Here is a 20,524-nt window from a genome sequence, read left to right as displayed (position 1 = left end):
GGTGACACTGAGCTGGCCTGGTGGCACTGGGACTGTACAGGTGGGTGGCTGGGCAGGCTCACTAAGAAGTGCACCCAGAGGGCATGGGGACATTAGTGGAGGGTTCTGGGAGGGTCCCTGGGGACACAGGGTGCGGTGACGGAGGCTGGCATTCTATCACTGTGGGGAGTGCCCATGGGGACACTGGCATGGCTTAACTGGGGTGGGACAGTGGGCACTGCTCCAGAGCGGGGGGTTTGACCAGGTGAGATGGGGACAGTGGGGACATTAGCTCCCACTCTGACCGGCTCCCAGCAGACACACCATCCCACCCTGCAATTCCAAACCCCTGGGGTCCACACCAGAGCTGGAGATGGGCAGGGGTCCCACTTCCCCCAGGGTGGCCGGGTCACTGCCCCAGCCCCCGGGTGGAGGCAAAGCTGGGGCTGGTGAGGCCGGGGCACCCTGCCGGCAGAAGTGCTGACTCCGGGAACCTCGGGATTGCTGAGCTCAGCCCGCTGCAGATTGCAGGGGGTTTATCGGGGGGGCCCAGCTTAAGCCCCGGGTGCTGAGCGCAGCCCCCCGGCAGGCGGCCCCGCGGGACCTTGGCCCCGTCCTTGTCGCACACGGGCGGACGGCGGTGGCAGCGGCGGCGGCGGCGGGCGCGGGAGCGAGCGCTGGAGGCGGCGGGAGGCTGGAGCTCGCTGCCCATCCTGGTGCTGACCTCCAAGGAGCGGGTGCTGAACCGCAGGGCTGCGGGGCTGACCATGGGAGCCGGCGCCAGTGCCGAGGAGAAGCATTCCCGAGAGCTGGAGAAGAAGCTCAAGGAAGATGCTGAGAAGGATGCCAGGACCGTCAAACTGCTGCTGCTGGGTAAGGGGGACACAACACCCCGGGGGACGTACCCATCCCTTGAGCACCTCACCCTAACAGCCCACCCAATGCATCCCGGAAACCTACCAGTGCCCCTGAACCCAACCAGCACCCCTCAACCCAACCATCACACCCCAACCCAACCAGCACCCCCCAACCCAACCATCACACCCCAACCCAACCAGCACCCCTCAACCCAACCAGCACCCCCCAACCCAACCATCACCCCTCAACCCAACCAGCACCCCTCAACCCAGCCAGCATCCCCCACAACTGCCCCCAAACTCCACCAGCCAATCCAACATTCCTCTGGCCCCCAAATGGACCCGCAAACCCAAGCAGCCCACCCTCACAGTCCATTCAACTTTCTCCTGACTCACCCAGGACCCTTAAAACCAAGCATCCCGCCCCAACATCAACCCCATTCCCAGCAGCACTAAACCAAACCTCCCCTTCTCAAGAGCCCACCCAATGTTTCCCTGATGCCTCCAGCACCTTTAAACCAAACCAGCACAACCCAGGAGTGTCCCCAACAGCCTCCCACTCCCAGGCATCCCTAAAAACAACCAACCCCTCCCCATAAAACACCCAAAGTTTCCCTGGCCCCACTCTAAACCAAATCAATTCAACAGTCCCCAGGCCCCTGCTCCTAAGCACCCCTAAACCCAGTCAGCCCACTCTAACAGTCTTCTGACCCTCAAAGCACCCCTAAAGCCAACCAGTCAAACCAAAAAGCCCATTCAATGTTTCCTTTCTCCCTCAGCACCCATAAACCCAACCAGACACCCCAACAGTCCCCCCATTCCCAGGATCCCCTAAACCAGCTCATCCCAACTTGCTCAGCACACCTTACCAGGCACCCCAAACACAACAGACCATCTCAACAAGAAGATGAGATCCTGAGATCCTAAGGTCCTAAGATTTACCCAAAGATCCCCTGGCTTCCATATATCCCTCAACCCAACCAGCCCACCTAACATCCCCCCTCTCCCAGGTTCCCCAGCCACAACCAAACCACCTTAAGAGCCTTCACCCACACAACCTATCACCACCCCAGCCCATCAGCATCCCTGCCCCAATGCTCCTAGGGACCCCATGCAGCCCGTTCCACCACCCCATGCCTGTCCCTGGAGGCCCCTTGTGCCGTGTGTCCCTCCCAGTCCTTCCCAGTCTCCCAGTAGTGCCTGAGGATGGGGTGCTATGTATGTGGTGGGGCCGTGGGTGGCATCACTCTCCTCACAGCCTGGTCCAGGACACATCTGCCTGCACAGCCACAAGTTTGTGGCATTGGGTGTTGGGGTAGCGGGATGGCAGGGTTGCGATGTCACCACGTCCCCAACCCCTCCCCTGGGCTCCTGAGAGTGTCCTGGCTGAGCTGCTTCAGATCCCATTAGATGCAGCGGCTCAGGCTAACCTTAATGCCACTGGCACCAGGCTGTTAATCCCCCTGCACACCCTGAGCCACGGACCCAGCACAGCCAGCAGTGCCCGCAGCCACGTCAGGCACCAAGGTTCTCAATGAGCCAGCACAGGGCTCAGCTGGGAGTGCCCATGGCACCACCATGACCCCTGTTTTGTCCCCTTAGGAGCAGGGGAGTCGGGGAAGAGCACCATTGTCAAGCAGATGAAGTAAGTGCCAAGGGGGAGGGTCACTTGATGGTGCTCACCATGCACAGTGTCTGTCCCACACTGCAGCCATGGGACACCCCATCCCACTGTGCCTGACTGCCCCGTGCCACTGCCATGGGGTGCATCCATCCTGTGGCTCAGCTCCACGGCACCCAGCTCAGCCCCATGCCTGTGATCTTCCCCGGCCAGGATCATCCACCAGGACGGTTACTCGCTGGAGGAATGCCTGGAGTTCATTGCCATCATTTACAGCAACACGCTCCAGTCCATGCTGGCCATCGTGCGGGCCATGACCACCCTCAACATCCAGTACGGGGACACGGCTCGCCAGGTGAGGGGCATTCCATGTGGGGCAGGGGTTCCCCGCAGTCCCCAGGCCCCACTGACGCCCTGTCCCTCACAGGACGATGCCCGTAAGCTGCTGCACCTCTCGGACACCATCGAGGAGGGGACCATGCCTAAGGAGATGTCAGAAATCATCGGGCGGCTCTGGAAGGACTCGGGCATCCAAGCCTGCTTTGACCGCGCCTCCGAGTACCAGCTCAACGACTCCGCAGGCTAGTACGTGCTGGGCTCAGGGAGCGTGGCTGAGGGAGGCATCAGGGGGGTTCCAACCCGTGTCTCATGCCCACCATGTGCCTGGCCAGCTACCTGTCAGACCTGGAGCGCCTGGTGACCCCCGGCTACGTCCCCACAGAGCAGGATGTGCTGCGTTCCCGCGTCAAGACAACCGGCATCATCGAGACCCAGTTCTCCTTCAAAGACCTCAACTTCAGGTGGGGGCCAGGCCCCAGTGAGGGCTGGTGCCAGGGGGTGGGCAGGGAGGGGGGGTGCTGACCCTCCTTTGTCCTGCCCAGGATGTTCGACGTGGGCGGACAGCGCTCAGAGAGGAAGAAGTGGATCCACTGCTTTGAGGGTGTGACCTGCATCATCTTCATCGCGGCTCTCAGTGCCTACGACATGGTCCTGGTGGAGGATGATGAAGTGGTGAGGGACGCTCACCACCTCACACCCCCTCTGCTTTGCCCCAGTCATGACTTGGGTGTCACCATGGGGCTGTGTCCCTCCGCAGAACCGCATGCATGAGAGCCTGCACCTCTTCAACAGCATCTGCAACCACCGCTACTTTGCCACCACCTCCATCGTCCTCTTCCTCAACAAGAAGGACGTTTTCCTGGAGAAGATCAAGAAGGCCCACCTCAGCATCTGCTTCCCCGACTATGACGGTGAGTGTGGCGGTGGCTGGGGATGGTGGGGTGCTGCTGGAGGCCTGGGTGCCACCACCCCCGCAGGAGTCCCCCACCAGGTGTCCTCAGCACCCCATGCAAGTGGTGCTGCATGAGCCTTGCTGAGGGAGAGTGCAGGATTTGCCCACCTGAGGGAGCACTGGGTAATGCTGGGCCGGCATCTTGGCGGGGGACCAGCCCAGGAAGGGATCCTGCTCACTGCCCCACCACCAGGTCCCAACACCTACGACGATGCGGGCAACTACATCAAGCTGCAGTTCCTGGAGCTGAACATGCGGCGGGACGTGAAGGAGATCTACTCCCACATGACCTGCGCCACCGATACCGAGAACGTCAAGTTCGTCTTTGACGCCGTCACTGACATCATCATCAAGGAGAACCTCAAGGACTGCGGGCTGTTCTGAGCCCCAGCCGAGCACCCCCTCCCCTGGGACCAGCCCCGCTGCTGACCCCATTCCACCTCCACAACCATCTCCGCTTGCCCCAGACCCCTGGGATTTGACCTGCCCAGCTCCAAAGCCACCCCTGCTGAAGTGGGGGGGCTGGGGGGGGCGGGGGGCACAGTCTCACTCCCCCTCCCCACCCTCTCTCCCACTGTGGGGTCCCCAGCTCTGCTGGGGGTCTCTGGAGCTTCAGGTCCAAGGGGTACCTGGATGACCCTGGATACTTTCGGGTGCTGCAGGTCCCTGGGTTACCCTCAAAGCTGTGGGGGACAGGGGTTCCCTTCGGTGCTGAGGGTCCCTGAATACCCCTAGGAGCAGAGGGGTGTTTGGGGGTCCTGGGTGTCCCTAGGTACTTGAGGGATCCTGGGGTGCCCCTGGGTTCTCTTTAGGGCTGAGAGGTGCTGGGGTTCCCAGATGACCCTTGGCATTGGGGAGACTGGGGGATTTTAGGTGCCCCTTGGTGTTGGGAGTCCCTTGTACCCCTTGGAGCTGAGGGGTGTTAGGGGTTCCCTTGGGTGCTGGGGGGGTCCAGGTGCCCTCTGAAGCTCTGGGTGCTGGGATGGTCCCTTGGGTGCTGCTGGGTGTCCATGGGTGCCCCCCTGGAGCTGGGGGTGCTGGAAGTCTCCACAAACCTCAGAGCTGGGGGTCCTTTGGGTGTGGGGTGTCCATGGGTGATCCCTGGGGCTGGGGGTTCCTGTGGGCCGCTGGGTGCAAGGGGTGCTACATCTCCCTCTGGGCTACAGATCATTGGGTGTTCCTGGGTCCTGCGTGACCCCAGGGACTGTGTGATACTGAGGCTCCACTGTGCCACCATGTCACCGCTGCAGAGCCAGGGGCTGGTCATGTGTTTGTTCCCCCCCCCACCCCACAGCCCCTCGGGGTAGGGCTCAGCCCCGCAGCAGCATCCCAGCTACACCCCCAAGGGTCCCACCACTGCCCTCACCTCCCATGAGCAGGGGCTTCTCCTGACCCCAGGGGGATGCCAACCCACCTTGTGTCCCTCTCCCACCCCTGGGGCCCACCCCAACCCTCCCGCAGAGGTGAAGCGCCCCTGCCCACTCCCATGTCACACAGGGTGTTTCAGTACATATAATGTTTCTCTCTTTTTTTTTTTTCCTTTCTACATTTTATTATTTCAAACCATGTGAACAGTTTGGTAGAAGATCCTGTGGGAAAAGCGAGGCCGCAGGCACCGGCTGGAGGGTCCCCCTGGGCTGGGGGGACAGCGGGGGCCGCTCTGTACAGCGGGCTCTCCTCACCCAATGCAACAGCTAGCCCTAAAAACTAGGCTTAGAAAGAGGGGGGGATAGAGGCAGTGGGCAGCACCCCCTGCCCACCCTCCTGCCTGAGCTGCCCATCGGGATGAGGGCAGGAAGGCAGGGTGGGGTGCAGACCCTCCCCCCCAAAGGCACACGGTTGGGGGGTGGGCTGGCCACGGAGGATGGCACCACCACGTAGCACTTGATGCTTTTAAATAGTCTGGTAAAAAGGTTTCTTTAAAAAGTAACCTGTGCCCAACCGGTGTGGTGTGGTTTTTTTTGCATGGTTTTGGGTTTGGTTTTGTTGTTTTTTCTTTTTTTTGTTTTTTTTTTGTTTTTTTTTTTTCTTTTTTTCTTTCTTCTTTCTTTTCTGGTTTACTAAAAGGAATGTCATCGGTCGTGGTTGTGGCTGGGTGGGCATCCCCGAGGGGACCCTGTGCCCCCTGTGCCAGCAACACTTGCAATGTAAACAGTGAGAGCTCCAGGGCTCAGAGTGAATGAAATGGGGGCTGGAAGGGCTGAGGTGGTACAAACCAAGATTAAAAACTTGTCTTCCCTGGAAGGGCAACGCCGGCGAGGAGGAGGACAATGGTGGGGAGCAAACACGGCCAGCAGGGGTTATGTGGGCCCTGCCACCATGTTGACATTTTAAAAGTCTCTTTATGTGGTGGGCAGAGGAATGAATCTGAAGAGAAGCAGGAGTGGGAGATGGAGTGGTCCTTCCTTTGCAGCTCCTAGGAGAGAGAGGTGGTGAGCAGGGGAGGGTCTGGGGACAGGGCAGCCTGCAGCTGAAGGATGGTCCATGGCCACCACCCACCTGAGCCTCAGAAGAGACCACAGTCCTTCAGGTTGTTTTTGATGATGACGTCGGTGACGGCGTCGAAGACGAACTGCACGTTCTTGGTGTCCGTAGCACAGGTGAAGTGGGTGTAGATCTCCTTGGTGTCCTTTCTCTTGTTCAGGTCCTCAAACTTGCTCTGTATGTAGCTGGCTGCCTCGTCATACTTGTTGGCCCCTGGGCAAGAAGAGACACTGGGCTGCCCCACAGTTGCCCACAGCCACCAAAGGGTTTGGGCTTGGCCCTCCACAGCCACTGTCCTGTTGCCAAATTGAGGCTCCAGAGGCAGAATGACCTTCAGATAACCCCCCTTCAGGACAGCTGCCCCTTGTGTTGGGTCCCCCCACATCTCCTGGGGCAACCCAAACACCCATCACACCCCACTTGCTGCCCCAACCCACTGCTCCTGCCAGGAGGGCAGGGGGCACAGAGGGTCCCAGTGGTACCTGTGTACTCAGGGAAGCAGATGGTGAGGGAGCTGTGCACAATCTTCTCCTCAAAGAGATCCTTCTTGTTGAGGAAGAGGATGATGGACGTGTCTGTGAACCACTTGTTATTGCAGATGCTGTCAAACAGCTTCATGCTCTCATGCATCCGGTTCTGGCAGGGAAGATGGCAGTATGAGCCAGGCAGGGACCCCCAGGCAGCACCCACCCCACTGCTCCCCAAACTGCCACCCCTCATGCTCCTGCCTGCCTGTGCAGGGGATGCCAATGGCCCTGCAAGGCTTGGGCAACACTGCCCAGGGCCCTTGTGGCCACCAGAGGCAACGGCTCATGGCACTGGTTCCATGCCCATGACTCACCATCTCCTCATCTTCAGCCAGCACCAGGTCATAGGCACTCAGGGCCACACAGAAAATGATGGCTGTCACCCCCTCGAAGCAGTGGATCCACTTCTTCCGTTCCGAGCGCTGGCCTCCCACATCGAACATCCTGCAGCAGGGGGGTGACACGGGATGGATGGCAGCTCCCAGCCCCACCACCCTCACCCCATGCCCTGCCTCAGTGACCCCAGCTGCTGGAGCAGGAGCAGCACTGTGCAGACAGAGCACAGGGCCTCTGCCAGTACTGAAGATCGGCCCCAGCTCCTGCTGCCAGGACAGTGCCCAGGCTCATTTCCCAGCCAAAGCAAATCCCTGACATGAGCTGGGGCAGGATCAGGCCACCTTTCCCAGGGGCTGTCAGTGTCATGTTCCCCAGAGACCTGCCCCAGGGCAGGCACAGCAGGGCTTTGCCAGAGACCTTGGGCCAAGGAGAGCCAAGTCAGTGTGGGCTCAGCAGGATTGTGGCAGCAGCAGGGCTCGGGGATGATCCAGATGCACCATGTGCCTCTCCCTCCACGGGCAGCAGAGGATGCCCTGCCTCCATGGAGAAGAGGCCAGCAGCAGCATTCCACATCCACTGCCACGCCCATTGCCAACTGCTTGGCTGGCGGGAAGGCTTCCCCACTGGGACACACTGCATTCCCCCAGACCACCCTCACTGCCACCCCGAAGTGCTGCCCTGGCAATGCACAACCAAGTGTCTCCATTCTACCAGGGTGGCATCGGGGTCCCTGAGAGCCCCCTGCATTCAGAGAGGACCCCAGCAGATCTTTCTGACATCAGCTCTGTTGCCATGGGACCAAATCCCCTGGGGATGCGCACAATGGCAGCTTTTTGCCTCCGAAACTGGAGCCCTTATTATTTCCCGTGGGTTTTCAGTGGAAAGCAACCACGGGGTGCCAGCAGGCAGCGCTGCCACTGCCTGACCCCGAGCCCCCAGCTCCTGCCCAGCGCCCTTCCTGCAGCGGAAGCAGCGTCACAGCAGCGGGAGGAGGGACGCCTTCCCCCTGCCCTCCTCGCCAGAGCCTGGATCCGCCCCCAGGCTCAGTTCTGTGAAGTGTTTTTGAGGCTGCTCCAGCTATTTCAGCGGTTTCCGCTCTCTGAGGCAGCAGTTCCCGCCATGAGCAAACCAGGAGGTGGGGAGAACTGAGTGCACACAGTGTGCACCCATGCTCCATCTGAACATGGGGAGGAAGGGGGTTTTTTTGCTTTCAAAAAGGCAAAAGGGAAAGATGTCAGACATACTTGAAGTGCAGGTCCTTAAAGGTGAAGTGAGTCTCTACGATGCCCGTGGTCTTCACCCTGGTGCGCAGCACATCCTGCTGCGTGGGGATGTAGTCAGCACGGGCTATCCTCTCCAGGTCGTTCAGGTAGCTGGGGACAAAGAGGAAAGGTGCTGTGGGAGCTGGACCATGGGGCACGACCCACCCAGATCCCATGGGACATCCCCACACTGGCCCAGAGTCCCCTGTGCATCTCCCAGCATTGCTCAGTTGAGGAGGGCAGTGCCAAGCTGGGACGCACAGCAGAGTCCCCAAGTGCATCCTGGGGTAACCCCATGTCCCTGTCAGACACAGGCAGGGCAGGACACCAGTGGCCAGGGACACACAGGACCGAGGGACTGGGGGCAGTGTGCTGGCACTGGGAGCCCAGCAGAGGATGCAGCCGGGGCTGAGGGGCTCACCCTGTTTCCCTGACTGTTTGCACGGGGGGAAATGGCAAGAGGAAAATATTCAGTGCTATGGCAACCAGCCGCAGTGCTGGCGGAAACAATCGATGGCGCCATGCCATTTATAGTCAAAAATACAAAGGGACGGCGTCCTGGGAGGAAGCAGGAGGTGGGAGGCTGGAGAGACAGGGAGCAGCACCGTGGGGGGCTGCAGGAGTCCCGAGCCCCCCGGGAGCATCACCTGCCCTGCTGCCTGCATGGCCACAGGTGGTGGCCGGGTCCCCAGTGTGCAACACCCACCAGCACTGATGAGGGCTGCCAGGGGGATCAAGGCAGGTTTTGATTTCTCCAGCTCACATTGCTTTAATTGGGTTACTACAAATGGGCTCCTTTAAGCAAATTAGGCTTGTCTTAATTAAGGCATTTGTGGCCCTGTAATCTGGTGAAAGCCAGATTACAGCCCGCGAGGCCATAGGGATCCTTGGCTCTGACTGCAGCACGGCCACTCGCCAGCTCCTGGGAAACCCTGCAGCGTGTCAGGGCAAGGCCAAGGCTGGAGGTGCCCCAGGAGCCTGCTGTGGGTGTGAGGGTGGGGGACCTGCACGTTACTGCTGCAGAGCTGCTCAAAAACAGCCGGAAACACACATGGCCTCTGGCTACGAAAAACAGGAAACGCCACAGCAGGGCCCTGCGCAGCACCACAGGCTCTTGGACATTGCATCAAGCCCCAGGGTGCTGGTGAGCACCACCCCGGCACTGTTGGAATTCCCAGAGGCAGAGGGGGAACAGGACAGGGGCTGCTGTGCTGCAGAGGGCTGGGGCACAGGTGGGCTGTGTGCTGGGCACAGCACAGCGCTCCTCATTCCCATACTGTCCTGTTCCAGCAGCACCATGGGCACATCATCCCTGTGAGATGGGCACGGGATTGGCCACTGCACAGGCATCTCCACAGGGCTGGAAAAAGGCTGGAGCAACAGCTTGAAGGTGCTCCTAATTAATGGTTGTCCAACCCCCACCATGTGCTAAACACTCCATAATGGCACTGACAGCGACAGGCACTTGGCAGACACTGTGCAGACACACCTGCTCCAAGTGTGTGTGCAAGCTCCCTGGCACCTGCTGGGTGTTCTGTGCTTCCAAACCAGCACCCACTGCCAGGGAAATGCCAGGGCTAGCTGGGGAGTGATGGGGCTGAGCAGACAGGGGCTGGGGAAGGTGGGTGTGTGCCTGTCGGGAGGAAGTGAAAGCTGCGGGTGCTGGGGGAAAGAGCTGACAGGAGCTTCTCCAGGTTTGGGGCTTGCCAGGAGCTTTCCAGCAGTCTCTTCCCCACAGTGATCTCCGTGCAAAAGAAGGACCTGACACTGCCGTGCATGAGGGGACAGCTGGGATGGCAGTGAGTCCCAAGTGTGCAGGATCCCAGGCAAGGCCAGGCTTGGTGGGGTGTTCCTGGCACACCATGAGCTCCCCCCACACTGCTTTACCATAAGGGGTCTGGGTGGAGAGGGTGGGAGGGCACTGTGCAAGCTGAACAGACTCAGCTGTGTTGCTCTCTCCAGCAACGGTACATTAGGCAGATTAACTTTATTTATTAATCTCTTCAAAAATAAACCCAACCAGCTGCAGCAATCTACCTAAACACCAATTTGCTGGGTAATGCACAAGCATAATGCCAAGTCTTTCTGTATAAAAACAGTTAAAAGAAAAAGAGAAGCCTTCTGAGCATCCTACTCATCCTCTTCAGACCTAAGTGTCCCCAGGGCTTTCCTTGGGAATTTTTCCTGCTTTGACAGCCCATGAAGGGTGATGAGGATGGGCTGTGCTCATGAGTGGGCAGCCAGTGGAGAGCATCTCCTGGAGAAGGGCAGAGGGGACAGAGCAGTGGCAGGAGGGGGATGCCCCAGTGCCCCCCTCCCAGGGTACACAGCACCCCACCAGAGAAGGAAACAGCTTTCGAAACATCCGCCTTCCCAGTTCCGCTCGGGCTCAGCCCCAGCACCATGCGGGAAGTGGCAGCACCAGCTCCTAAGCCTGGTGAGGTTGAACAGCAGCCCCTGGGGGGATTTTCTGCTGCTTGATAAAAGCACTGTGGCTCACAGGGCTCAGCTGAGCTGGGGCAGAGGAGGGGGCACTCACTAGGCAGCAGAGTCGTTCAGCTGGTACTCCCGGGAGCGGTTGAAGCAAGCCTGGACCCCGTTGTCAGCCCACAGTCTCCGGATGACGTTGGCCAGGTCCTCAGGCATGATGCCCTGCTCCTCAGCAGTGGAGGAGAGTGCAAACAGCTGCCGAGCATCATCCTGCAGGGATAAAACAGCTTGAGCATTGGTACAGACTTACTGAAGCTCACTCACTCAAAGGACCTGATGGGAGCCCATCAGGGAACAGCAGGGCTTGGGCTGAGCCACCTTTAATCCTAGTCCAGTTTTAGGCACATCTGTTTTAGCCACCAAGAACCCCCCTTCCTGCAAGGCACAGTGGGAGAAGGAGGGCACTCACCGCTCTGGAGGAGTCTCCAAAGTCAATCTGCAGGTTCCCCATCGCCTTGATGATAGCCATAATGGACTGGATGGTGTTGCTGTAGACCACAGCTTTGTACTGCCGGCACTCCTCCTCTGAATAGCCATCCTCATGGATGATCCTGGGGCAGGGAAGAGACACAGGCAAGGTCAGCCCTTTGTGGGGTACCCCAGGATGCTGCTCCCCATCCATGCTCTGTGGCAACACTGATTGGGAGCTTTCTCTGTCAGCCACTGGTTTTGGAGCCTGTGGCCAATGCCTGAGCAGTGTCAGCCACAGTGACAGTGCAGGGACCACTCACTTCATCTGTTTGACGATGGTGCTCTTCCCAGACTCGCCAGCACCTGTGGAGAAAGGAGAAGGGATGAGGTCCTGTGCAAAGCCAGGAACCCTTACCCTACTGGGACACCCGCCCAGCCCACAGAGGGAATGCAGCAGGTGCTTCAGCCATTGGAGAAGCAGCATTAGCCAGAGCAGATGACTGGATCTGCACTGAAAACGTCAGGACCAAAAAAAGAGGGAACAAAAGTAGAGCCTGGGGGGCCCTCGCAATAGGTCCCAAGGGAAGAAATGACACCTGCTCTAGGCTAGGAAAATGGCATCAACACACTAACATTTTCCCCACAACCCTAACATGCCACAGCTGACAGGCAATCCTGGCTTTGGCTGGACCTAGGGACTCCCTGTGACAAGGGGGCCAAGCTCTGCAGAACCTGAGATGCCACATCCCACATCCCCTCTGTGCTGAGGAAAATGGAGCACCAGCCCCAGCACACATCCACAGCTGGAGGCAGCAGCAGCCAGGACGCAGGGATGCTTGTGCCACAAGGTACAGGCAGGGAACTCGGGAATAAGTTGCCACCTCCAGCAGCCAGCTCAAGCGATCCCAGCGGGCTCAGCCGCCCCCGGGCTGGTTCTTAAATAGCGTGCACTTCCCAGCCTGCCGAGCACTTCCCAGCCTGCCGGGTCCTGAGCCCCAGCCTGCTGCAGAGGCGGCTGCCAGCAGGGAGAGCCGATGGCTTTTGGGGTCGTTTTGTTTTCCAGCATCCAAAGGCAGGGTTCTGTGAATTCAGCGAGACAGCCAGGGTGCCTAAGGTTCTCCTTCCCCCACCCTGTCCCCCCCTAGGGACATCACCCCACGCAGGCAATGTGCAGCTCAGCCCAGCCCTCCCTCCACTGGCTGAGAGCAGGGAAGAAGCCAAGTCACCCCGGCTGCAAGAAAGGGGAAGCCAAAAGGGGAAGCTGAAAGAAAGAGGCATGTCCCTTGTCCCCTCTCTGTGCAGGGAGTGTCACGAGATGGATGAGTGCCTGGCTCGTCTTGCCCCAGGACCCCCAGCAGGATGAGGCCCCTTTGGCTGGGGACAAGTGTGGTCTCTGCCTCCAGGTGTGAATCCCAGAGGATCTCCCAAGCAAAGTCCATCCCTGTATCCTCTCACAGCCCTTTTTGTGGGTGCCCCAATGCTGCCCTTGGCCATGGAGCTGCCCTTACAGGGGGCCCCAAGCAGGATGGTGCCAGCACGGCCACAGAGGGGGCAGAGATTACAGAGGAGGTTTAAAAAAATCAGGAAAAAAAAAAAAAAGCAGATTATGCTAAAATTAACTGGGAAAAACAGGGTCCATCGTGCCAGCTGAGACATGGTGGCAGGGAACAAACTCCTTGTACGCTTGTCACCAGCCTGAACACCACCAGGTGACAGGCATGCACCCTCAGGGACATCACTGTGGGCAGTGCTCAGGGCATGGAGCGCCCTGATGCTGGGGCCATACTGAGGCTATAGAGACCCTGTATTTCCCACTCGAGCACCTTGCTCCGTGGTTCCCATGCTGTATGTGCCAAGGGAGGGGCTCTGCTCAGCTCAGAGGTCACTGCCCAGCACAGCAGGGGCTCTCAGCACTGCTGACCCATCCTCCCCCAGGATGCTGACGCGGCACCCGGCACAGCCCGGCCAGCGCTCGTGGTCAGTGCTGGCAACTCCTGCCTGGAGCCGGGAGCAGGGGGGAAGGACTCGGCATAGCCCTTCATTTTTTCCATTAAATATCTCTCGTTTCTAACACCATCCCATAGCACTGGGTCTGGTGGCCAGTGGCATTCACTCAATCCTTTCTCAGAGGGTGCCTGGACAGGGAAACTGAGGCACGTGGCAAGCAAGAACCTGGATTATCAGCATCTCTGAGGTGAGGTGCCAGACAGCCATCCCCGGCTCCTCCTCTCTCTGACCCTGCCTGACATTTTCTCCCCGCCAGGAGGGAACAACCCTGCCGGGGCCTCCTGCTTTCTCCGGGCTGGGTGACAGTCACAGGGTGACCGTCACCAAGGCTGGCTATTTCCTTGCAAACTTCCTCCACATCTCCCGGCTCCTTCCCATCCCCCTGAGGAAGGCAGCCATGTTCCAAGTCAGCACCTCTGCCTCCCATCAGACGCTTGCCCAGCACAGGAGATTGTACACTAGCAGTGAGCAGGAATTTGGATGTGAATTAACAGCCCCCCCTCCCCACGCGGGGGACCCTCCCCAGCCCCCTCCATGAGTGCAGCGGAGGGGAAGGATTTCCAATCCCCGGAAAACCCCAGCTGCCGCCCATTCAGCCCCAAAACAATTCCTGGGCTGGATGCCAACTGCCAGTTCCCACCCTCCAGCCCAGCCCGGGCAGGATGAGGCAGTGTCAGAGGAGCTCTGGACTCCTGTGCCGGCATATCAGGGGGAGGGTGGAGACCCCCCTGTAGCATGGGCTGACCCCAGGGCTGTGCTTCCTCCAGCCCTGCCTCTCTGCAGGCAGTGCTTGTTCCCAGGGCAGTGCCTGGCAAAAACAGGACGAGAGCTCTCTCTTGGGCTCATTTCCTCCTTTCTTTGTTAAAAATAATCTCCAAAAATTTAAAATAAGCACGCAGCTGCCTGGCTCCAGAACTCCCTGCTAATCCACTGGCAAAAACTTTATTGAGCCAACATATATATTTTGCAGCCCATGATTTATGATGCTTTCTGGGCAGCAGATATTTAGTGCAATATATGCACATACTTCTGGGCAGCACCTATGTAATCCCTGTATTTTAGGAGCTGGCCACAGGTTTCACGATCCACCTCACCCCACATCACTGACAGGGGATTTTCCATTTTTCCACACGGCACCATCCTTTCAAATATTCAGGCAGAGATGGAAGCAATGCATAGCTGGAAAATTCTCATTATGGAGGAAAAGCTGAAATTCAATCCACCAGCAGGTCCAGAGCCACCCCCCATCCCCAGCACCCAGAGGCCCATCCCCTGCTGCTGTCCCGGCAAGCTTTCCCAACCTGGCAAACAGCAGCTATGATCTGAGCATGGATTTACAGATGGGTTTTAGCTCTGAACAAACCCACCAATCCCTTTCCCTGCAGGACAGACAGACAGCAGGACAGAGGGACGGCTGCAGAGCCCACTCCCCTTGGCACCTGCAGGATCCCCACCATCAAATGGGACAGACAAAGGGGTGTGTTAAAAGCAGAGTTACCCTAAAGACTCTAATAACAAAAAGAGATTCCCCTCGACATTTTCCTCCCTACCCAAAATAGATGGAAAATTGCTGTAAAAATAATTACATTTTTTTAAAACCCCACAGTGACACAGGGCGTTTTTCCCAAGGGCCATCCCATTCCAGCACAGGGCTGGCTGCTTCCCAGAAGGAGCCATGCATCGTTGGCTGGTGGAATGCCACGTCCTCAGGCAGGACCTCAAAAAATTGGGGGGTGCAGACCCCCTGTACAAGGCAGCTGATAGAGATGCAAAAAAGAAAAAAACCAAACCCACAAAAATATATAAAACAGAAATAAATTGGCAGCACGAAGGATGCTCAGGGCACACAGGGAGGAGGTGAGCTGGGGAAGGTTTCCCAGGGGGAGCATGGAAAATGCACCCCCGGTGCCAACACGGGCCGCCGGTGTCCACAAGCTGGACAAAACTATCCTTGTGCTGGGCTTTTTCCAGGAATCCTGAAACTTTGCTGCTTTGTTTCTGCCCCTGCCATGGCCAGAGTGCTCCCTCTCCCCCTGCACCACTGCTGCCATGTGCCCCCAGGCCTGGGTGCCATTATCCTGTCCACCCTGCCCTGACAGGATGGGGCCTCACCCTTCGGCACAGCCGGGATGCTGCCGGCACCCAAATCCCCCTGGCTGGGTTTTCCACACCCGAATCCCCCCGGCTGGGTTTTCCACACCCAAATCCCCCCGGCTGGGTTTTCCACCAGGGATGGAGGATTACTCAGCTCCCCTGGCTCCGGTGATTCAAGCAGTCTCCGGGCCGGAAAGCCGCGCTCCGGCCTGGAGCAGGAAACCCGGTGGCTGCAGAAAGGCCAGGCCAGCCCTGGCTGCAGCAACAGTGCCTGGGGACACCGTGATCCCAGCCCTGGGCAGGCTCAGACCAGGGGACACCATAAAGCTACACATATATATAGGTGAAGATAGATATATATATTTTTTTATGTGCTTTAAATCAATGCATATGTTGCTCCATAAAAAAGTAAGATAGTGTGTGTGTATATATATACACAAACACACCAAAAAGTTAAAATATAAAATGCATTTCTAATGTACATCTGTAAAAATAGATGTTAAACACATACATATATGCCTGCTTCTTCCCCTGGGCAAAGTCTAAGTGCTCATCTTGGAGAAGAGGACAGCTGCCAGCCCCTAGGACATCACCAGTGGGGGCATTGTAGTGACCCATCCCATTCCAGCCTATCCCAGCTAATACACTAGCTTCAGGGATTGGATGTCAGCAGATCCCTCTGGATCTAACAGCACTGAGTTCTTCCCTGGTCCCCCTCACTGTGACACCTCCTAGCCCATCACAAAAACAGCATTAGGGCTCCCAGTGTCCCCACTGAAGGGAGAACCCAACCCCTCCAACAGCCAGGACTGAGGAAGGAGTGGGGTCAGAAACAACCCCCACGACAGGACCAAGCACAGCAAAGGAGGCGGCTCACACAGAACCCAGGGCAATTCTGGAGCCACACAACCTCTGAAAGTCACAGCTGGTCCCTCCCTTCCTCTATTTTTATGCAAGCCCAAAAAAAAAAAAAAAAAAAAGCAAAAAAAAAAGCTGCTTCCGAGCCCTGCCCAGCCACTGTCTGTCCCAGGCAGGATCTGGTACAGGCAGTTCCTACATGACGTACCCTGGTGCCACCAAGGGCAGTGTCCTCATCCCAGGGTCTGCACCTAGAGCAGACCCCAGGGGATTAACATCATCACCCCACCAGTGCCTTCTCCACCTCTAACGCAGCTGGGAAATCCTTCACTTTCCTAATCCTCCAAAGCTAAGGAATAAGGGGCTTTGAGCACAGCAATCACCTTCCTGCTGCCAACCCTGAATCCCCCTGGAGCATCCCAGCTCCCACAGGCAAGGAGGTGGCTTGGCCAGAACACTGCTGCCCAGCAGAAACAGCCACTGACTGCAGGGCTTTGTGTGCTAGGGATGGTGAGGAGCTGACAGTGGCACCAGGAGGTGTTGGAACCATGGGGCAGATGTTCCAGGTGCTTTTAGGTGTCAGTGATGGCTCCTGGCTCCTCCCAGCACCAAAACCGTGGGAGAATGGTGGTTTCCAGTAGCAGGGAGGGACACATTCTTTGTTTGGGGGAATTGCTTTGCCTGGGGGATATTGCCTCATCTGGGTCTTTTCTCTATCAGAGACTGGAGCTTCAAACTATCTGGCAGACACTCACTTTGCCAGAGCAAACAGCAGAGGAAAACCTGAAGGCATGGACAGGTGCCACAGCAGGAGCAGAGCTGTGCCCACACCTGCAGAGCTGTGTGCCACTGGGGGGTCCTGGCTGTCCCCACTGCCCTGACAGGGTGTCCATTCCTCCCCAGCTCACCCACCACGGCGGAGGAAAGGCAGGAGGCAGCTCATGGCCACATACAGAGCACAGCACAGATCTGAGGCACCGGCAGCAGTCAGCCCCAAGCTTTCTCTGCTCCTACACTGCTGATGCCATCACCACACACCGAGACCAGTGCCTTCCACTCACACAGTGCCCTGCCTGGCCGTGGTGCCCTGTGGGACACCATGAGTTGACACCAAAAAATATGCCACGCTTGGAAGAGACATTTCCTCTTCATGCCGTAGGTTGATGCAGCACAAAGGGTGAAGCTGCTTTGCTCTTTAGTTTTTGCCTCCCTTTTTCTGGAGGAGGCGAGAGGGCTGCAGCCCCCATGGAGGACCCGGGAGCTCTGCCTTGCTGAGAGTGATGAGGAGCTGTGGTGCTCACCAAAAGACATGTGAGGCTTCAGGTCTCCTCAAAGCTTCCCCTGACCATGGGGAAAAAAATAAGCCATGCAAAGGGTGAGCAGCAGGGAGGTGGGAGCATCCCCCCAGCACTGCGGTCCCACCTCACAGAGGGGACATGTCACAAGCCCCAGGGGGACAGTGCTGGCCACACCTGCCCAGCAGCTCCCTGCTGGCTTGGGAAGATTTTCTGGCCAAGGCTCAGCTCGGAAATGGGCAGTGCTGACCCAAGGCTCTGGTGCTATTGACACCTGAACAGCTGCAAGGGGAAGAAAAAGCCATTTTTTTCAAAAAGAGCCATTTTGCTCTATTTTTGGCTTTAGAAAGCAGCTGAGATCAGAACTGCTGCTCGTAAACACCGGCCCCAGCAGAAGGGAGTGAGGACATCCTCTTCCTCCTCCTGCCTCCACTTCAGGACAGAGCAAGACCCAGGAAAGGGACGTCAGCCAGTCAGCCTACAGCACAATCCTCATCATCCAGCGAGCCCCCAGCTGTGCCTCGGTGATGCTCAGCACCAACAGGATGGGCCCTCCCCACCTGGGCACCCAGAGCTCACAGCACTAGGGTGATACTGCCTGGAGAGTCCCAGGAGCCTCCCGAGGCTGGAGGTGCCAAACCCCCTTGGCCAGTGACCTCCCCATTACTCCTCACCAGGCACTGGGCTGAGAGGAGCAGACCTGGCAGCAAAGCCAGCACGGGAGCAGCTCACAGCAAAGAGCCACCACGTGCTCCTCCACTATCCCACGGATTCCACTCCCCTCACTCTGCCTTCCACAGAAAAAAAATGGGGCAGCGAGTGTGCCCGACCATGGAGCCCCCCAGACAGCACAGACCCCCTCCCAACATCCCCAGGATGGGTTTTGTTGCCAGCACTGCTCGTGCCAAGGCAAAAAGAATCAAAATAAAATAAAACAAAAAAGAGCTGCGCTCTGATAAAGGAGCATTTTAAGGCGTTAATTACGTATTTCTCAAGGCAGGCAGGGGTTGAGCAAATAAAGGCCTGCCGGATTTCAGCGTGACTTCCTGCTGCTGGCAGCTTCCTCTGCAGACAGCAGATGAGTCCAAAGACATTTTCTGTCAGGGTTCCCTCTGTCCCGCTGCCCCACGGAGCCATGGGAGCCTCGCAGCTCCCAGCTCGCACCTGGAGGGAAGCCCTCCCTGGGAATTTCGCAAAGGGAACAAAAAGCCCAACTGGGAGTCATTAAGAGAAATAATGAATTAAAATAACGAAGTGCTGCCTTGCCCGCAGGCACAGGGCAGGGCTGTGAACGCCCATGGGAGCATCACCAGGGTGCTTTGAAGAGGAAAGCGGCCCGTTATCAGTACCCAAATCGAGTGTCCGTGAGGCAGAGAGCCCGTGGGCTGTGGGGGGTCCTGCCCACGGCAGGCAATGGCCCAAGGCCCCCAAACCCCCACGGAGAGGGCAGGGTGATGGAGAGGCTCGGGCTTGGCCCAGGGCTCCAGTGGGGAAGGCACGGGGCAATGGGTGCCTGTCAGCCCCGTTATCTCCAGAAGCCAGGGTAAGAGCAGCCCATGGAGGAGTCCAGGGATCCTGGGCAGGTGGGACGGGGTGCCAGAGCTTGCAGGACCTTTGCTGGGGGGACACACCCAACAGCTGAGTGGGGATGCCCCCACCTTTGTCCCAAAGGGATATGTCCAGACTGGACACTGACCATTTGGGGGGACAACACCATAGTGGGGTGTCACTTCGGGAGGGATCCTCATAGCCCATGGTGGGGTGGCAGCCTCTCTGAGGGGCACCCAAGGCTTGCTGTAGGGCCAGCACCCCACTGCCAGGGGGATCCCCAGGGCTGGCATCCTGCTCACAGAGGGGTGGGGAAAGAACCCCAATGTGGAGGGGACGCAGAATCTGCTGTGGGTACAGGGCTCCATTCCTGTGGGGAAACCCTGGGAACTGGGATGGGGTCAACACCCCACTCCTGTGCGGAGAGACACTGGGAGCTGGGATGGGGCCAACATCCCATTCCTAGGGGGGGTGGGAATCCGTGGGAATTGGGATAAGATCAATAACCCACTCCTGGGAGGGAATCCCTAGGATTTCGGATTGAATCAACATCTCACTCCTCGAGGGAATGCCTGGGATGGGATCCACACCCCAGTTCTCGGGAGGATGCCTGGGACCTGGGATGGGATCAACACCTCACTCCCGGGGGGGATCCCTCGGACCTGGGATGGAATCAACATCCGACTCCTGGGGGAAACCCTAAGGCCTGCTGCTCCATCGGTGGGGGGGAACCCGGAAGCCTGGGGCGGGGCAGGCCCCGGTTCCCGGGGACATCCCCGCGGCCCGAGATGGAGCCCACAGCTCACCGTGGGGAGAACCCGAAGCCTGGGCTGGGGCCAGCATCCCACTGACGGGGGATCCCCGGGGCGGGGCGGGGCACTCCGGGCGCTGGTACCCAGGATCGCGCCGGGGCAGCGGGGGGCGGAGGCGGCGAGGCCGCCCGGTTCCGGCAGGGCCGAGCCGGGCGAAGAAGCCAAGATGGGGGGCCCGGGGGTGGGGCCCGGGGGGGTCTTACCCAGCAGCAGCAGTTTCACCTCCCGCGCCGCCTTCTCGCCGTCCTCCCGCAGGTTCTTGTCGATCATGCGAGAGCGCTCGGCGGCCGCCTTGTCCTCGGCGCTCACGGTGCAGCCCATGGCGGCGGCGGCGGCGGCTGCTGCGCGCCCGCGGCTCTGCCGGCCCGGCCCGGCCCGCCCCGACAGGCCCCGCCCCCGGGCTCGCAGGGCGGGGCCTGCCAGGGCGGGGCCAATGGGGCGTAGCCAATGGGCGGGGTGCTGGCGGGGCGGTGCTGGTGGGCGGGGCTTTCGGGGCGGGGCCCCTCGCTGTCGGCGCGCGGGCCCTCAGGCGGCGGCGGCCGGTAACGGCGGGGGATGGGTAGGGGGACACGGGCTGTGAGGGATCGCAGGGAGCAGGGACACGGGGTGTCCCGGGATAGACATGGGAGGGACACGGGGTGTCCCCGGATAG

At 58.9% G+C, this 20,524-nt stretch overlaps 2 protein-coding genes across 2 annotated transcripts; one reads left to right on the top strand and one right to left on the bottom strand.

The window, feature by feature from the left end:
* Nucleotides 1–306: 306 nt before the first annotated feature.
* Nucleotides 307–6,132, top strand: GNAT1 (G protein subunit alpha transducin 1). The gene is made up of 8 exons (XM_071439818.1): nucleotides 307–852; nucleotides 2,439–2,481; nucleotides 2,671–2,812; nucleotides 2,885–3,042; nucleotides 3,129–3,257; nucleotides 3,339–3,468; nucleotides 3,554–3,707; nucleotides 3,942–6,132. Exons 1-8 carry the CDS (start codon nucleotides 747–749, stop codon nucleotides 4,130–4,132), a joined length of 1,053 nt encoding a protein of 350 aa, XP_071295919.1. The 5' UTR covers nucleotides 307–746; the 3' UTR covers nucleotides 4,133–6,132.
* GNAI2 (G protein subunit alpha i2) lies at nucleotides 5,262–20,269 on the bottom strand. Its single transcript, XM_071439816.1, has 9 exons — nucleotides 20,076–20,269; nucleotides 11,579–11,621; nucleotides 11,257–11,398; nucleotides 10,897–11,057; nucleotides 8,340–8,468; nucleotides 7,074–7,203; nucleotides 6,715–6,868; nucleotides 6,248–6,445; nucleotides 5,262–6,164 (listed from the first exon to the last, which is right to left on the bottom strand). The coding sequence occupies exons 1-8, from the start codon at nucleotides 20,191–20,193 to the stop codon at nucleotides 6,255–6,257; spliced, it is 1,068 nt and encodes a 355-aa protein (XP_071295917.1). The 5' UTR covers nucleotides 20,194–20,269; the 3' UTR covers nucleotides 5,262–6,164; nucleotides 6,248–6,254.
* Between the last annotated feature and the right edge of the window lie 255 nt (nucleotides 20,270–20,524).

The sequence above is a fragment of the Agelaius tricolor genome, unplaced genomic scaffold (genome assembly GCF_023055355.1).
Source record: "Agelaius tricolor isolate 1412-34295 unplaced genomic scaffold, bAgeTri1.0.p SCAF_14, whole genome shotgun sequence".
NCBI lineage: Eukaryota > Metazoa > Chordata > Aves > Passeriformes > Icteridae > Agelaius > Agelaius tricolor.
The sequence above is the reverse complement of the archived record's forward strand: the minus strand, read 5'-3'. Positions and strand labels throughout refer to the sequence as shown.

Coding starts and splice junctions, on each gene's coding strand:
- GNAT1 (XM_071439818.1), top strand. CDS start 747: ATGGGAGCCGGCGCCAGTGCCGAGGAGAAGCATTCCCGAGAGCTGGAG. Junction 3,043..3,128: donor CTCAACGACTCCGCAGGCTA/GTACGTGCTGGG, acceptor GTGCCTGGCCAG/CTACCTGTCAGACCTGGAGC. Junction 3,469..3,553: donor TGGTGGAGGATGATGAAGTG/GTGAGGGACGCT, acceptor GTCCCTCCGCAG/AACCGCATGCATGAGAGCCT.
- GNAI2 (XM_071439816.1), bottom strand. CDS start 20,193: ATGGGCTGCACCGTGAGCGCCGAGGACAAGGCGGCCGCCGAGCGCTCT. Junction 8,469..10,896: donor CTGAACGACTCTGCTGCCTA/GTGAGTGCCCCC, acceptor CTTTGTCCCCAG/CTACCTGAACGACCTGGAGA. Junction 7,204..8,339: donor TTTAAGGACCTGCACTTCAA/GTATGTCTGACA, acceptor CCCCTGCTGCAG/GATGTTCGATGTGGGAGGCC.